The sequence below is a fragment of the Acyrthosiphon pisum genome, chromosome A2 (assembly GCF_005508785.2).
Source record: "Acyrthosiphon pisum isolate AL4f chromosome A2, pea_aphid_22Mar2018_4r6ur, whole genome shotgun sequence".
NCBI classification, from domain to species: Eukaryota; Metazoa; Arthropoda; class Insecta; order Hemiptera; family Aphididae; genus Acyrthosiphon; species Acyrthosiphon pisum.
Window position 1 is genome coordinate 75,771,043 of NC_042495.1, and position 16,042 is coordinate 75,787,084.

General features: G+C 28.3%; 1 protein-coding gene across 2 annotated transcripts in view; it reads right to left on the reverse strand.

Annotated features, from left to right (window-relative positions):
- Positions 1-2,948: 2,948 nt before the first annotated feature.
- The window catches only part of LOC100160187 (uncharacterized protein ZK1073.1), a 49,040-nt gene continuing 35,946 nt past the window's right edge, over positions 2,949-16,042 (reverse strand). The window contains exons 1-9 of one of the 2 annotated variants that reach the window (XM_001946211.5): positions 14,189-14,432; positions 8,922-8,972; positions 6,649-6,712; positions 6,449-6,566; positions 6,125-6,335; positions 5,954-6,028; positions 5,770-5,885; positions 5,523-5,685; positions 2,949-4,733 (exon numbers count right to left, since the gene is read on the reverse strand). In XM_001946211.5, the coding sequence (XP_001946246.1) occupies positions 4,506-4,733; positions 5,523-5,685; positions 5,770-5,885; positions 5,954-6,028; positions 6,125-6,335; positions 6,449-6,566; positions 6,649-6,712; positions 8,922-8,972; positions 14,189-14,203 (1,041 nt within the window). In that variant the 5' untranslated portion in view covers positions 14,204-14,432 and the 3' untranslated portion in view covers positions 2,949-4,505. Of the gene's footprint in view, positions 4,734-5,522; positions 5,686-5,769; positions 5,886-5,953; positions 6,029-6,124; positions 6,336-6,448; positions 6,567-6,648; positions 6,713-8,921; positions 8,973-14,188; positions 14,433-16,042 lie in introns of those variants that run through there. The other variant, XM_029488968.1, reaches the window with a different exon arrangement.

The window sequence follows — 16,042 nt, forward strand, 5'->3', positions numbered from 1 at the left end:
AAGCTAAAGATTATTTGTTATACTGTATAGCAGGGAATGTTGAAACCGTAGACCTATAAACTAAGTTTTTATTAACTTAGTTTATAGGTCTATGGTTGGAACATAATAGTGAATTAGTGAAGTACTCACTATTAATCACTTATTATGTTCCTCAATATACTCTAAGGTACAACTTTTTTGTATTTATTGATAATTTTTACTTCAAAATAATCAAAATATTATAGATTAAGTATTTTATATTTTGGGGGTGCACATTTTAAACTTGGAGGTGCACAAGTCCCCTGTGCACCCCCCTAGTTGCGCCAATGACAATACGTCGCAACGATTAACTCGATTTGCATTCTGACAAAATATTTTTTTCTTCCACAGCATCTACGGAGGGATCGGTCGAGGTACATTTTTTAAAATTTTATTCAGTTAATTAAATATTTAAGTTGGAAATTTTGAATTTTTTTGAATTTTTTACAATTTTTATTCCATTTTAAATTACAAAAATTAAAAATGTGGCTCGACCGTTCCCTTGTATATATTACGAACAATCCGAATATTTTTTCATTATAAATATCGTGATAATTGTCGGCACGTATCGTTGGAATTAGAGACAGTAGTTTTTGACAAGAAAAGAGACGTGGTAGTGAGGCCCCTTAATTTAATAATGTATTGCAGATGAAAATTAGATAGAGAATTGGCTGCGATTGAGAGAACGGGTATTGATTTGGGGGTATACCTATACATGTCTCCAATTGAGAATAGTACGCATTGGCGGAAATATAGGTGGCTTGGGGGGGGCTCAGCCTCCCAAAAGTCCGTCAAGCCCCCCTAATTTTTTAGTTTTGTAACACAAATTGATGTTAATGATGTTAGCCCCCCTGAAATTTTAATGGATTTCTGCCTGTGATAGTACATATCAAAATACATATTCCAATATGTTCCTACGCCCAGAATGACATTTCAAATGCAATGTTTTCGGCAAAAATCAATTCAACGTTCTGTACTACTAATAGTACAATTAATTATTATTTTAATAGTAATACAAATATATCAAACATCTTAGTAATATAGCATCATTCATACACATATCGTCTTCGGTATTCGCTTATAAACGTTTTTGAGTTTTTCATACCTATATAATGATTTATTATTAAATTCAGATTAAAGACTTATTAATATTATCTACTGATTACTTACTCTATTACAATTTACAGTGACTAAATCCACTCGCGAGGTAGTAGTGCCGTAGTGGATAGATACCTTTGATACCTATTATACAGCAGAGTGGTTATTTAATTGCAAAATAATTTATATATAACACGTAGCCACGTAGGTATACCTTACAATAGTAATAATTAATAGAGCCAATTTAGGTATGAACTATGAATGTTTTATAGACACATCTTAAAATGGTAAGCAAGTAATAATCTGGCCACAAATCTGCAGCTATCACGCAACAAACTGATACCACGATGAACGAACAAAAACTCGGGCTTCAATATTTCCGATTAGACTTTTTTTCGTACCTAGTTATCGTTGGGACGTAATTAGTAGGCATGCAGTCAACATTTTACTTTTAACACTCTATATATTTTATTTTCACGAACATTTAATTTATACATTTTAAATTTATTGTGATATTATGATTAATATATATATCGTACCTACTTTTGAAAACGAATATTTTCAATCTATATAAAAAATTACAATAATTAAGTAATAAACACATAAAAAATGCACATTCATCTATGTACAGGAAAATTTAAAAATCATCATATTTTGTATTACATATTTACACGCCTATACTTATTGCACCTCAAGCAACGGCGCCCATATAACCGCCAATAATATGTAATTATCAGAATTTATCGAACGGAGTAAATGTCTCCCTGACCCTCGCCTTTAAATACGCCACTGACCAAGGGCCCGTTTTACAATCATAGTTTAAACCTCGGTTACGCTTGAACCACTGATTTTCCCGGCCGAATTCGGTGGTTTAATCAGAGTTCAACTATTGTAATGCGGACCCTTAGCGACTCCATACTATGAAGCTCTGCTATGAGTTGCCAGGAGCCAACCTTGTTAGAAAGAGATAGTCAATATCCGTGCATATGATTGTACTTTAAGTGTATGCTATATCTTTCTAAACATGTTGTTGAACTATTTTTTTCTCTCTCGCTATTAATGTGTATTATTATAGAGCATAAAAGGTCAAATTTTTAATGAACAACAATATCTGTGTTCTCTTGTTGATTTTTTACGATATTTTAATTTCTAAGCGAGTTATGAATGTGTAAAACATTAATTTTTGAAAATACTCATAATTCACTTAACAATTAAAATATCGTAAAAAACCAACGAGAAAACACAGTATAAAGTTGTTACTTAAAAATTTGATAATAAGTCATTTCACTTTAACCTCAAAACTGACTGCACCCTATTGAAACTAGCGAACCAAAATTTGTTATGACGTATGTGTGTAAGACGGAGACAACACACATGCGAGTGCGACGTGCTCAAGATGTATGATAAATGAATATTTATTATCTTTTTCTTACAATTTGGCCCTTGGACATCTCTCTTTTATCCGTCCATTTCTTTATAGGTCTATGGGTTTTGTTGGGTGCAATTTACAAATGCGATCGCCCGCAGGCCGAATAAATAGATTGTTTTAAAACTATATACCTGCATGCAGTGCCTACTGATGTAATCGATGATAAATTAAACGTCATAATATTATACCTAAAACATAATATAATAGGTAATTCACTTTTCACATTTTCAATTATTTGAAATATTAAAATAGATAGGTACGAGGTATCAAATTGTACATAACAAAAACTGGAACAAATTCCAAATAACATTATTTAAAAATGTTTTTGGGTAGGTGTATTTGACATTTTAAAAGCAATAAAACACTACTTTCATCTCCGGAGAATAAGCGTTTACAAACGTACTGAAACAAAGTGTTAAATTTCCTCATTTATTTAGATTATATTGGTCGACAGTTATTATTTGATTATTGACGCACGTCGAGTATACATACACAGTACACCTATCTGGTATCACTCAATATAATAAAACATTTGAAATAATAACAAAAATTATATAAAATTAGACAATACCGCTAAACACTGATAGTGTAAAATGTTTTTTTTCGTGATTTTAATGATAGACAATTCAAATTAATGTGGCATTTCTAGGTAATTACATTGGTGAAATGTGGTATAGGTATTGATTTTCTCAGGTTTTGTTCAAGTGTATGGATGTGAGTGTTATTTACACACGGGGGGGTGTTCATAAACAACAAAATAGCAAACCAAAGACTTGATTATCATTATGTAATAACAATTAATTATATAATCATAATAAATAAATAATAATACAACTAACATTGCATAATAAATGTATTTCAACACAGTTATAATTATTTTATTTATGTATATGTATAGTATGTATATTATGTATGCCTACATATATTTCATAATGATAATAATGTTATTATAAAGCTTAGCAACAATAACAACTACCGGTGTAAAAAGCTTAAAAACTACGAAAAAAAAATTTTATTTATAATAAACATATATAACGAAAGATCTACATTATTATATAAACCGTATTTATAAATATTTAAAAATATCCATGTATAAATCTTTGTGTATTTATATTTTATGTATAATTTGCACTTAATTAGTGCTTAGCCACTGAGCGTTGTCGTTTAAAAAGCTTCTACGTATAAAGTGTTCTAGATTAAATCAAATTAATCAAGCAAAAACTGAATTTCAGTCTCTTGAATAACATGTTCTCCACTATATTATTTCGTTTCAACAAAATCATAGAATATAAAAAAAAACGTGAAAAAGATGGCTTATTCTCACCCGTGGCTAAAATAAACATTTTAATCATTTAAATGTGTTTCGCACAAAAAAATTTCGTCAACAATTGAAAAAAAAATTCATACTTTGGCATGAAATGAGGTGAAATCACAATCATTTTGTTAAAAAAAAAAAAAAAAAACAAAAAAAAATTGTCAACGGTTTCACTATATAGCCGTTGACAAAATGTACCAATGCCATCTCCAGTCCGACCTCACTTTTGGTGAAAATAAAAAAATATTGTAAAAACGAACAAAACATATTATTCTTGGCCCTCGCTTATATTGTCATTGTAGGAACGCGTTCCATAAAGTAAGAACAATTAAGAGCCTTTTTTGTTTAGTGTAATTTTGTAATACTGATATGTGGGCGGAATCGAGGGGCAAGATATTATATAATATTACATATATATATATTATACAGTACAAGGATATTTTAGGCTCTTTCGGGCGACTATAGAGGAGCTAACGACAATTCATGCAAGATTAATGTATTACACGTATAAATAGAAGTAATAATAGAAGTTAATGACTAGATTTTTTTTTTTTTTTAATGTATGTTTTCAAACAGCGTACTCATGTAGATCAATTTAGCCAATCGTTTATGCGTGGGTGGTTCATTCGTTCATTCGTTTAGTCTTTATTTGGGAGACGGGAGGTTTTCGTTGACGGATATGGATAGTCGCCGAATGTTTGGTCGATCGTAGTCTTCCATACTCATACCGCGTGACAAACTGCGCCTCGGACGCTCGCCATCCGATGAACTGCCTGAGAATGTGCGCTGTCTCTCGATACCTGGCAACGTGACCGATGTAAGTAGGCCTTGCCCCTTGCAGAATAACAGGATGCTTTGTGCCATTTTTGCTGGCTACAGAAAACAAATTGATCATGATATTAAGTATTTATAATTTATTATGTTTGATAAACGGACAGGCTCATATTGTTAGTATTATTGCAGTACCTAATGCAGTTATTATGCAACTATATAGAATACCTATATAGGTATACTTTTTATTATGAATTAGATTTATTTTTATATAAACTTAAACATTTCGCCATTTTGGTTGTTTAAGTAAATTTTTAAATAATTTGCAATGTTAAAATTTGATAAACGTACTTACATCCAATCATAATTATTATAAGACTATAAGAGGACGCCACACCTTCATGTGTTGTTTCCGTCTTACAATCGTATATAGGTACACCATAGAAATATATTTGTGTTCAGCGGTCTCAATTTTTTGTAGTAATATTTAATAATAGAGTGAAATGACCTACGATCAAACATAAATTTAAGAACAGCATCTAATTTCTCAAAGGGTTTTTACGATATTTTATTTTTTAAACAAGTTATATGGTTGTGTAAAATATTTAAATATTACAGTTAAAAATTCTCATAATTCGCTTCAAAATTAAAAATCGTAAAAAATCATGAGAAACTACAGATAATTTTTAAGTTTGATAAAATGTCAATTCAAGCTTATTACATAACATTGGAACTTCTGAAAACAAATGTGCCATGTTGTTTGCTGTAGTGCTGTACCTACATTTGTAAGACGGGGACACACATGCGGTTGCTATAAATGCGCTGTTTTAGGTAGGTAAACTTTTGATTTCGGAATGTTAATATTATGAATTAAATTTAGAGTTATCTTACTGCTTCTGCTAGAACATCTCCAGCTCTTTCAATTTTCAATAATGTAGCCTTATGTTTGTTCAAATCGCGATGTAGCTTCTCGACAACATTAGCGTAAGAGCCCAAAACGCCAGTTACCAATAATATGTCTTGTTTGTAGTCTTTAAGCATAAGATCCTTTCGGCTATAATATTTTTTAAAGAAGCATAATTCAATTATTTATTTTTATTGACACAATGAAAAATTGCATATAATTTATCATACGTACGTAAGAAATGCGTTTACGTATTGTTTGAGATTTTTTGAGTTTATAGTGCCTTGAAGACGTTTTACAAACTCATTGATGACCAACTCTTTGTCCGGGTTTGTTTCATTCATAAGTTGCTATAAATAAAACAAATACTGTGTCAATAATTGATAATATTATGTTATAGGTAATATTATCGACTTACATGTCCAAATTTGTGGAAAATTAAATAATCCATCGCTGATTGACTCACAGTTGATTTTCCTTTCCAATTTACAAACTAAAATAATACCATATGTATCATGTATAAATATATTAGACTTGCGTATCTTGACTGATCTAGACATAACTACAGTATACTATTGTGCACACTCACTTTTGATTTGAAATTTTCCTTCACCGATGTAGCCGATCCAGTACAATTAATGAGTATCAATCCCAAAACTCGTGAAGGATGTGCCAAACCAAACCTTGCTACTGCATTGGCACCAGCTCCTTCTCCTAATCCAATAACATAACGAATGTGCAAAGTATCCAAAACAGCCACTAAATCTTCTCCTAGCACTTGCAATGATGGAAACTGAAAACTTTATATCAAACAAAAGTAGGAATAAAAGCTAGGTATAAAATATTCCTACTAACAGATCTTAAATATTATGCAACTAATGAACTGACAAAGGATTAGGATAGAAATACTTACGAGTCGGGTAGAGTATCAGCGTTATCCTCATGACCAGGCACGTCAATATGAATAAATATTGATCGGTCTTTAATTTCACTCATACAAGGCTGGTTGACGAAGTTCTCAAACGATATGTCTAAATTAAAACATTAAGTAGAAACAATTATTTTATTTAATGAATTGATATCGAAACATTTAATCTATTCGATTAAACTTACGATTGCATCCCAGGTCATGAACAGTGAGAAATATTGCTCTCTTGTCCTGCTGCGTAAGATCTCCCTAAATAAAATGAAGATTGTCGTTAGATAAAAATATTCCAAATTAGAAATAATGATGGGCTTTTATTTAATAAAATCAAATTAAAGCAGCTCTTAATATATTACCTACATTATAAATAGGGTTTGATTTAATTATTAAGATAATTGTTATTTTGAAATATTCCATAAATTATTATAATTTAAACATACACAGGTAAATAGAAAATAATATTTATTTACATAACATAAATTACGCCCATAATACATAGGTACATTATTTTCATCACTAAAAAAACTAATATATTATATATTAAATTATTAATATTTATTAACATTTTAGGTTTTTAATTTCATGTCTAACATGCCAATTTATATTTTTCTTAAAATAAATATAAAAATATTTATATTTCATTCATACTATCCACCAAAGGTGGGCAAGTTAATGAAAATAATTAACTAAAGTTAAGTTAAGTTAAGAGGATACAAGATCGATAAGTTAAAAGTTAACAGTTAACTAATTATAAATTTAACTCGATAAGTTAAAAGTTAATATAGAAAAAAATATTAACTTAACTCAGTTTAAAAAAAGTTAATCTATTTTTTTTTATTAGTATTTAAATCACTTAAAGAGTGAAATAATAAAATTTTATTGAACTTTTATCATAATGCACACTGTATACCATTTTACTTTTACTTTATTATTATTTACTAATTTAAACTATACTCATCTCAAATTAATAATTCAACTAATATATTTTTTTATATCGTATAGCAATGGAATGTCATAATACGTGAAGATGAGTACATGACCTTCATATATATATATTATAAGTTCTATAACATTAAAACATAGCAATTGTCAATTTGTAATTTAAAATTATTAATTTTATTAAAAACATTTATAATTGCAACTCGCATAATATATAATTTACAACTTAATAAAATATATTAATATACACAAATTTATGTTATCAAGAAAAATAACGGAAATTTTTGTGTTTTTGTCTTGGATTATTTTTATTTTATACTGATATAGTAATATTTATGTATAAACGAAAAATTTCAAAATGTTTTAACTTGATGGATTTTTTTAAAATCAACTGAGAAAAGCTAAGTTATTTCAACTGTAAATTAAATTAGTTAAGTTCATAAGTTGATTAGAAAATAAACTAACTAGTTAATGCCCACCTTTGCTATCCACAGATGTTATTTGGTTACACGAATTACGTACATTTTGAAATTTACGAGTGTTTAAAGACAATTTAATATTTTACAGATATAGTTTAATTAAGCCATCATATGGAAGTCGCTGATATAGTGATACCAAATGGTTACTATACAGCCTACAGGTTATACCTATACACAGAATATTTGTATCCATCGACACAATATGGTCTAACTATTGTCTATTATCTAGTTAAATATTAAAATATAATTTATGTTAAAAACGCGATTTTCAGATTACATATTATATAATCCACTTGTAAATCAGAATTTAAGTTGAAGTTTTTATTATCATAGCAATATTGTAAAAAATAACTTTAAAAAATAAAACGTACCTACGTATACCTATAAAATAAATTAATGTGAATGATTTTTTAATACAATTTAAATGCACCCGGGTTTGTCAAATTACTTGAAATTTGAATATGTATTATGTATAATTTTAGAATTCAACAAAAAATGCTTAAATAATATTTATATTTATCATTGAAATTTAAAAAAAACATAATAACGTATTATGTTCTTATGATCTTTAATTTATTCAACAAATATAATACATTGCGCGATTGAAATCGCATGCTTAAAAAGCATAGCAAAGAGGGTCATCATACAATAGGTATTTTATTTACACTTACATTTTTTAAATTATAAAAAAAAAAACTTTAATATTAAAACTTTTTCTGGCTCGTTTTCATACAGTTTTATTAATCATTATTTTATACAAGCATAACTGTTATATTTTTGTAAGAAATATATAGGAATCAGTTGATTGTTAATTTGTTATTATTAACTTAATATAAATGTGTAACCATATTAAAAATAATATTATTAGGTGTTTTATAAATTATTTTATTTCTACTAAAATGTATTTACACTTTCCTATGAAAAAGTAAAATAAAAAATACATTAGCTTAATTAAAACAATCGTCTAACATTTTATGTAGGCGTCTGTTTAAATTAAAACATAAAATCTAAATAATTATTATATTCAAATTATTGAGTATTACCTGGACGTGAACGTAGACATTGCCACTTCTTTCTGTCTTGACGAGGAATTTCTGAAAAAGATAATACAATATGTTAATTAATATGAATATTTTGCAGTATTGAAAAATTCTTTTTGAAAATAATATAGAATATTGATAAAGGATGCTAATTGTTTTCATCTATTTATTAATATTAAATACTCCAGTCATTATAAAATATTAATTTAATTGTTGAAGTATTATATTATATTATATGTTTGAAAATAATGAAAATGTTCTACAATTAAATAAGGCAGGTACTTGTTAGGCATATAGGTTATTAATCAGTTATTAGTATACCTAAATATGCAAATTATGAAAACTAACTCTACATAGTATACACACGACTACACTTTATAATCTGTTACTTATAGATACATATTATTATGTTAATATTTTATGATAGGGCCTCCTCTAAAACATCCCGAGGAAACTTAGATTTTATACGTATTTATTTAAGGCATTTCATCGTAGTTGTAGATCTGAATCAAGAATTACACAAGTTATTCTACATACTACGTACCTTTTAGGTAACATTTTACCTATCTAACCTCATTTATTTGTATTTCGTTTTATCAATGCCAATATGGAATTTGAATATAGTGAATTAATATTAGGTACATTAATGATTTATAAATAAAGTCGTTATAATAATAGGTAGTAACTAGTCTTAATAATAGTTAACTCAATTATGCAGATTATTTTAATTAAATAACTACATATATAGTTATTTCTATTATACTTATAGAGATTCAATACCTATACAATAATAATATTATTATTTATAGGTATATTAATTTCTTTAAAAAATTGTTATCAATGTGAATATGGTATTTTTTAACTAATAAAATGTATGGTATTATATTAATAAATAAATATATTATATTATTTACATTTATTTATACTTATTGTTGGTGTATCGTGTATATTTGTCGTGTTATTAACTTAAATTGTTGATACAAATAAGTAAGGAGAAATATGCTCTAAATTAATCTAGTCTAAAAATATAACATGATATATTAAGTATATGCTTATTACCTAATTAAATTCAATATAATAATAATAAATTCACATATTATACATTTATATAGCTTTACGGTATCATACTTTAGAAAAACAAATAATAATTACTTGCTGTTATTCGAAACAGCACTCCCATCGTTCCGCATACTAAACTTTTTATTTTATTATAAATTACTTGTATTTCAGGTATCACGTAGAACTAAACGTACCTATTAATTGTAAACTAATAACAAAAATAGGTTAAATTTGTTGTTATCCCGCGATAGTTGTGTTGTTCATGATAAGTACTTAGGGAGAATCAATAACAACATAGCTCCATAAAAAAACCTAGGTCCGCCACTTAACATATTAAATGGAAAATCGTAGATAGGAGGCCGCGCACAAATCGTGAAATTCTGCAAAAGCTTCCATCGAGCAGGACAGATTGATTTTATCTATTATAATAATTATAATATAATAACCGCACACTTTGAAAAATTGTACGTTAACAAGCAATAGTAAAAAAATGTTTTTTTTTTTTATTAATGCTTCTAAAATTATAATAAATTGTCCTAATAAAACTATTAAAAAAAAAAAATGTATTTAAATTAAACTTGTTGGTATTAAGTTTTTGTGCTTATTTTATTATGAACGATACGACTCGTATTTAAAAAAATTGTAGCATGCTACTCGATATATATATTAAATATATATAATATATGTTTGGGTATTGTTTTGGTGTATGTAGGATTTTACATGGGTTAATAAAAGCTAATTGGTTATACAAAATTGTTAAGAAAAATAAAGTCATATCCAGCTCAAAACATAGGTATCTATGTTAAAAAAATTAAAGATTTGAAAAGATGTACATACAAGGAATTACAATATTATATTATACCTATATAAAACAATTTTTAATTAAATAAAAAAAAGAGTTGTCATAATATTATAATTTTATTCCCGGATATTTACTATTAACACCATACACTTATATTTGAGTTGGTGGGGCTTAGCCCCCCCCCCCCCAAAGTCCCTCCTTGTTACACCTATGCTATCACGTCACATTATTAAATTATTTATTGGGATTAGAGAAGAGTTTTTATCGATCTGTATGACTATATCAATATTATACACGTGAACATCAAAACATATAAAATGTATGGTCATAATACCGATGGTAAATTAAAGACACGGATAAAGAAAAAAAGTTTTAGAATTATTTATCCAATTTAATTATATATAATTAACAGTATAAAAACCAAGGAATTGTACTTATAATGTGGTCAATATTTTTATATTTTATAATATAATTAAAATATTTTAATAAACTTAATCAAATATCTTAGTATCGAACATTTTTCGACAATTTTTTTAAGACGTTTATTGTGTTATATGTATAATATCACATCATCATAGAAAAACCATGATTTTTAAATCTTTTGATGTTCATGTATTTACAACTTGAACATTTGCATAAAAAAATGTTTAACAATTATTCAATTTTTAAATTAATAACTGCATATAGTTAAACTTGTTCAAATTTTCAAAATTGAATTAACAAATCTTATACACTAATAACTAAAACCCAAAAATACATTAAAAAAATTGTATAGGTAACATAAAAATTAACAGGATTAATTTGAAAATGATGTAACATAAAACTAATTAGTAGTTTGACCATATAACTGTACAATAATACAAATTGTATAGCTGTTTGACTGATGGTCATCTCAACTAGTTATGGGAATTTCTAAACGAAATTTGATAAAAAGGTTCAATATAATATACTGTAATTTAATGTTAAATCAATATATTATATTTCTTTTAGAATTTCCCGTAATTATTTTTTAGAAAATCGAGGTGACTCTAGGGTCATCAACCCTAGGGTTTAACAGAAATACCTGATAAATTAAAATGCATACAAGTAAACGTGTGAAAAAAATATGAAAATTATATAAATAATAAATAATTTAAGAATTATGTATTTCTAAAAATTCCCAAAAAGAATAAATTGAAGAAAGTATTATTGCGTTTTGAATTAATTTAATCATACACTAGTTCTGTATAATTATTATTATATAATGTTCGATGTAGTAAGAAAAAAATATAGAATGAACTTTATATTTAAATGTCAAATGTTGATAAGTGTTCCTACCGAAGAATAAAAATGTTAACAAAAATTCTAATGAATTATTGTGATTTGTAAAATATATTTCATTATGGTTCAAACTATAAAATATGTCCTTAAAAAATAATTTATAGGTATAATTATAAACTATTGTTATTTTTGAAACACAGTATTACCAATTAACATTAGCCATGTGATCAACTTTTTGTTAGAAAATTAAGTTCTGGTATGTAACAAAAGTTGCTACAATTTTATTAAATTTATTAAACATCTTATTCCGTCTAAAAATGTTTTTAATAATATATGAAATAACTGATCAAGATGTCTCTTATTCAATAACTACTAACTTCTGAATTACAATTAAAAAATGAAAATGGTTTATTGTCTAAATAGCTTTACGGTAAATTATGCAGTTTTTTTTTATAGTATGAAATGTATTACGAAATTCTAAAAATGATTGTTAAAAACATTTCATTAAACACAAAAGAGTGTATTTTTAAATTACAGTTTTCATAGTATGCATTTTTTTAATTTAATAAAAAACAACAATGTACGATGATTTTAATAAATTGTAAATTGGTCTTTTGATTTTCTATATTCTTCATAGATCATGAATGTATATTATTACATTGTGATGTGCAGTGTGTCACTGATTAGTGAAGAATGTTTTGATAAATAGGTAGTGCTTAAAATGTAAATAGTAATAGTCACAAACAAGTATACAGGGCTAGTTGGGGGGGTCACCCCCATTTTTATGTGCACTCAATGACTCGTGATTGAGAAATTAAAGAAAAATGATTCGAAAATATTATCTTGATAATTATAAAACTTGAGGTATTTATAAAATATGTTAAAAACGATAATTGTTGGATCGCTTAGTGTTTTACGGGATCATAATAATATAACCATTGATAATATTATGAAATATTAATAAGTGCACGTAAATTGTAAAAATAAAATATTTTATAACAATATGGTGTGTAATGTGTATACTGTGTAATATTGTAGTGGTACGCGCGTGTATACGTGAAGTGTGTATTGTAAACACCGATGCCCCTAAATTGCCTATAGTTTGCGCCGTTCAACAGAGTCTTATAATGACTAATAACATGACTACGACGTTAATTTATTAAATTTTTACAATTATATATGATGAAATCATGCGGAATACTGCAATAGGTATACCATTCGTACAAATGATGGAAACTTGTTATATAAAAACAATAATTATTGCACATAATATACATATATAATATAACATAATATTATTATGTGTACCATCTGGAAGACGGAAAATATAAACGTATACAAACACACACACACACACATATATTATATATATATATATACGCGTTTCCCGCCATCGCATTCTTCTGGACAAATAATCAATACCCCGAATGTGCGCCTTAGCAATAACGACCCCCGGGGACCGCCCGCCCAAACTCTACCACCTCTCTCTAGAAACGCCTACACTACGTACCACGACGACCCCTTCCGCGCATTCGCCATATCATCACAAGTAATACCATTCATCAACACGTTTGGTCACTTTATTGTTATTATTTTTATTTTCATTACGTTGTATTATCGCAGAAAGATCAGTCATCATGCCATATCGCACAGAAACGTATAATATATTGTCAATTGAAGACACGTCATCCCATTCATGCGACCATTGTAATAATTTCGGACCGTTTTTCTAGCTGATAACGCACAATAACAAATGTAGGTATCTACTTGCTACGCAACGAATTTTATATCAATAGGGGAGAGGGAAGTAGCGGTACTGTGTAAACAAACATTTTAAAGAAGAATATTAAGACTGTTCTAAGTACGAATAGTACGATATAATAATGTTATATTGAAGTGACATTGCCGACACCAAGGACACTTTGTCACGAGTGAGGGTGTTGGGGTCGTTTGAACAGGAGGACGCTGTGTTACATTCGTCCATATGTTGCGAGGTGCACACACCTGCAGAAAAATGACACGAGCATCGAATGTCATAAAAATAACAACAAAAATAATAACAATGACAATCGTCGTACAGGTTTATAATTGTGTACATCCCACCACTATTATTATTATTATTATTATCATGCTATGGCGTATATCTTACTTGTGAGTCGCTCATGTTAAGTCGACGTTAGTATTGCGTGAGCGATTGCCAAGTCGGTAAAAATCCGTGTTTACGTATTTTACGCAAACGGTGCCCACGGCGGAAAGGCTCGGTACGATCGTTGGGTTTTCCGGTCGTTTTGTTTTGATATTTTTTTCCCCGATGACGGCGGCGGCGGTGGTAGTATAGAGACGTCGACGGCAGACGTTCGGATGATGGGTGCGTTACTGTGTTAATGCTGAAGGGGTAGATGGTGTACGCGAACACGGACGGAGATACACGACAATTCGAACGTGGCGTACAGTGTGGCCAACCCTCCAACGACTGTTTTGTATAATACGCGAGCTTTTGGGATTGGCGCGGGGTGTCGTAGGACGAGCCGCCCTCCCCGTAAAACATACACAACCGACCCGTGGGGTGCAGACATCCCACTCCATCGGAATTCAACAAACATCATACGATATTATATTATACTGTATTGTTATTATTGTATGACACTTAGCGCGTGTGCGCCCTGTAAATTGGGTAGGTATACACCGTGCGTATAGTATATAAAAACATACTACACGTCGAGTTATACTTAATAATATGTACTAAGTACCTATACGTATCTATACGTATATAGATTTATTTCCTAGAAGGCCTGATTATAATTACTATAGGTATAATGGGTGTAATATCTTATTCGTTGCATGGTAGATCACTATAAGCGAATACAATTTATAAATAACCCGTTAGGATTATATATGAATATTATACATATATCTATATAAATATATAAATTTTATTATTATTTATACCAGCAGTGTTCATTCCACGAAGACGTATTTATGGATGGGGAGAAATTTAGGCTATCCCACCAGACATTTTAAACCGTTCCGCCAAATTTTACATTCTTATAAATTTCTTTAAATTAGAATTTGTATTATATTTTGTTAGTTCTATATAATAAGTTTTTTTGTCGTATATTTATGTATACATAATTATTTGTATTTATAAATATATAATTCTATTTCTATAAAATGTTTTATTGCTAAATTATTTTATATAAGCCACTAAAACAAGGGGTGAAAAGGCTTGGCCAAGCATTTGCTGTTTCTGAACCTTCACAAACCTCCAAGGTATCTAGTATCTACTTATTTAATATTCGTAAATAAGTATCTGTATGTGTGAAATATTTCAAATTTATGATTTTAAAATGTTTTCACGTACATCTATATATTGTGATGCGTGTTCATTTATACCAAGAAACCGATACCTATCGATATTCGATACTTGCTGCGCTGTAAAGTTTTTGAAGTTCAAAATGGTGTATTATGTCAGTGGCAATGTATATAATAATTAATAATAGTAATAATAACAGCGATTCGATACCGTGTAAATGGCCACAGGTTGTGTATAATATATATAATATATAATGAGAAGTAAAAAAATACTCGACTTTCAATGTCGACCCATTAGCGTCAACATATAAATTATATATTATATAAGCTATAAATATATGCTGTGTGCTGAGAATTTCTTATGACAATAACTATACAATTATCGGTTTCCTTGGAGACACTTTGCCAATACGGAGCGTGAATTTGCCAATCAAATAAACCCTACACACAGTATATATATATATGTGTGTGTAAAATGTAGATATATAAATTCACGCGTTCATGAATTATAGACATTTTTAATGTAATTATATGTTTAAGTGCAATAGTCGAACAACAGTTTTTTATACTCGAACAATCATTTTTATTGCACCTATATATTATGCGATTGAATTAAATTTAATATATTATTTGCACACGATCACTGAAAAAAAAACATTATTTTAAAAACGAACACCCCTATCTTTAAATG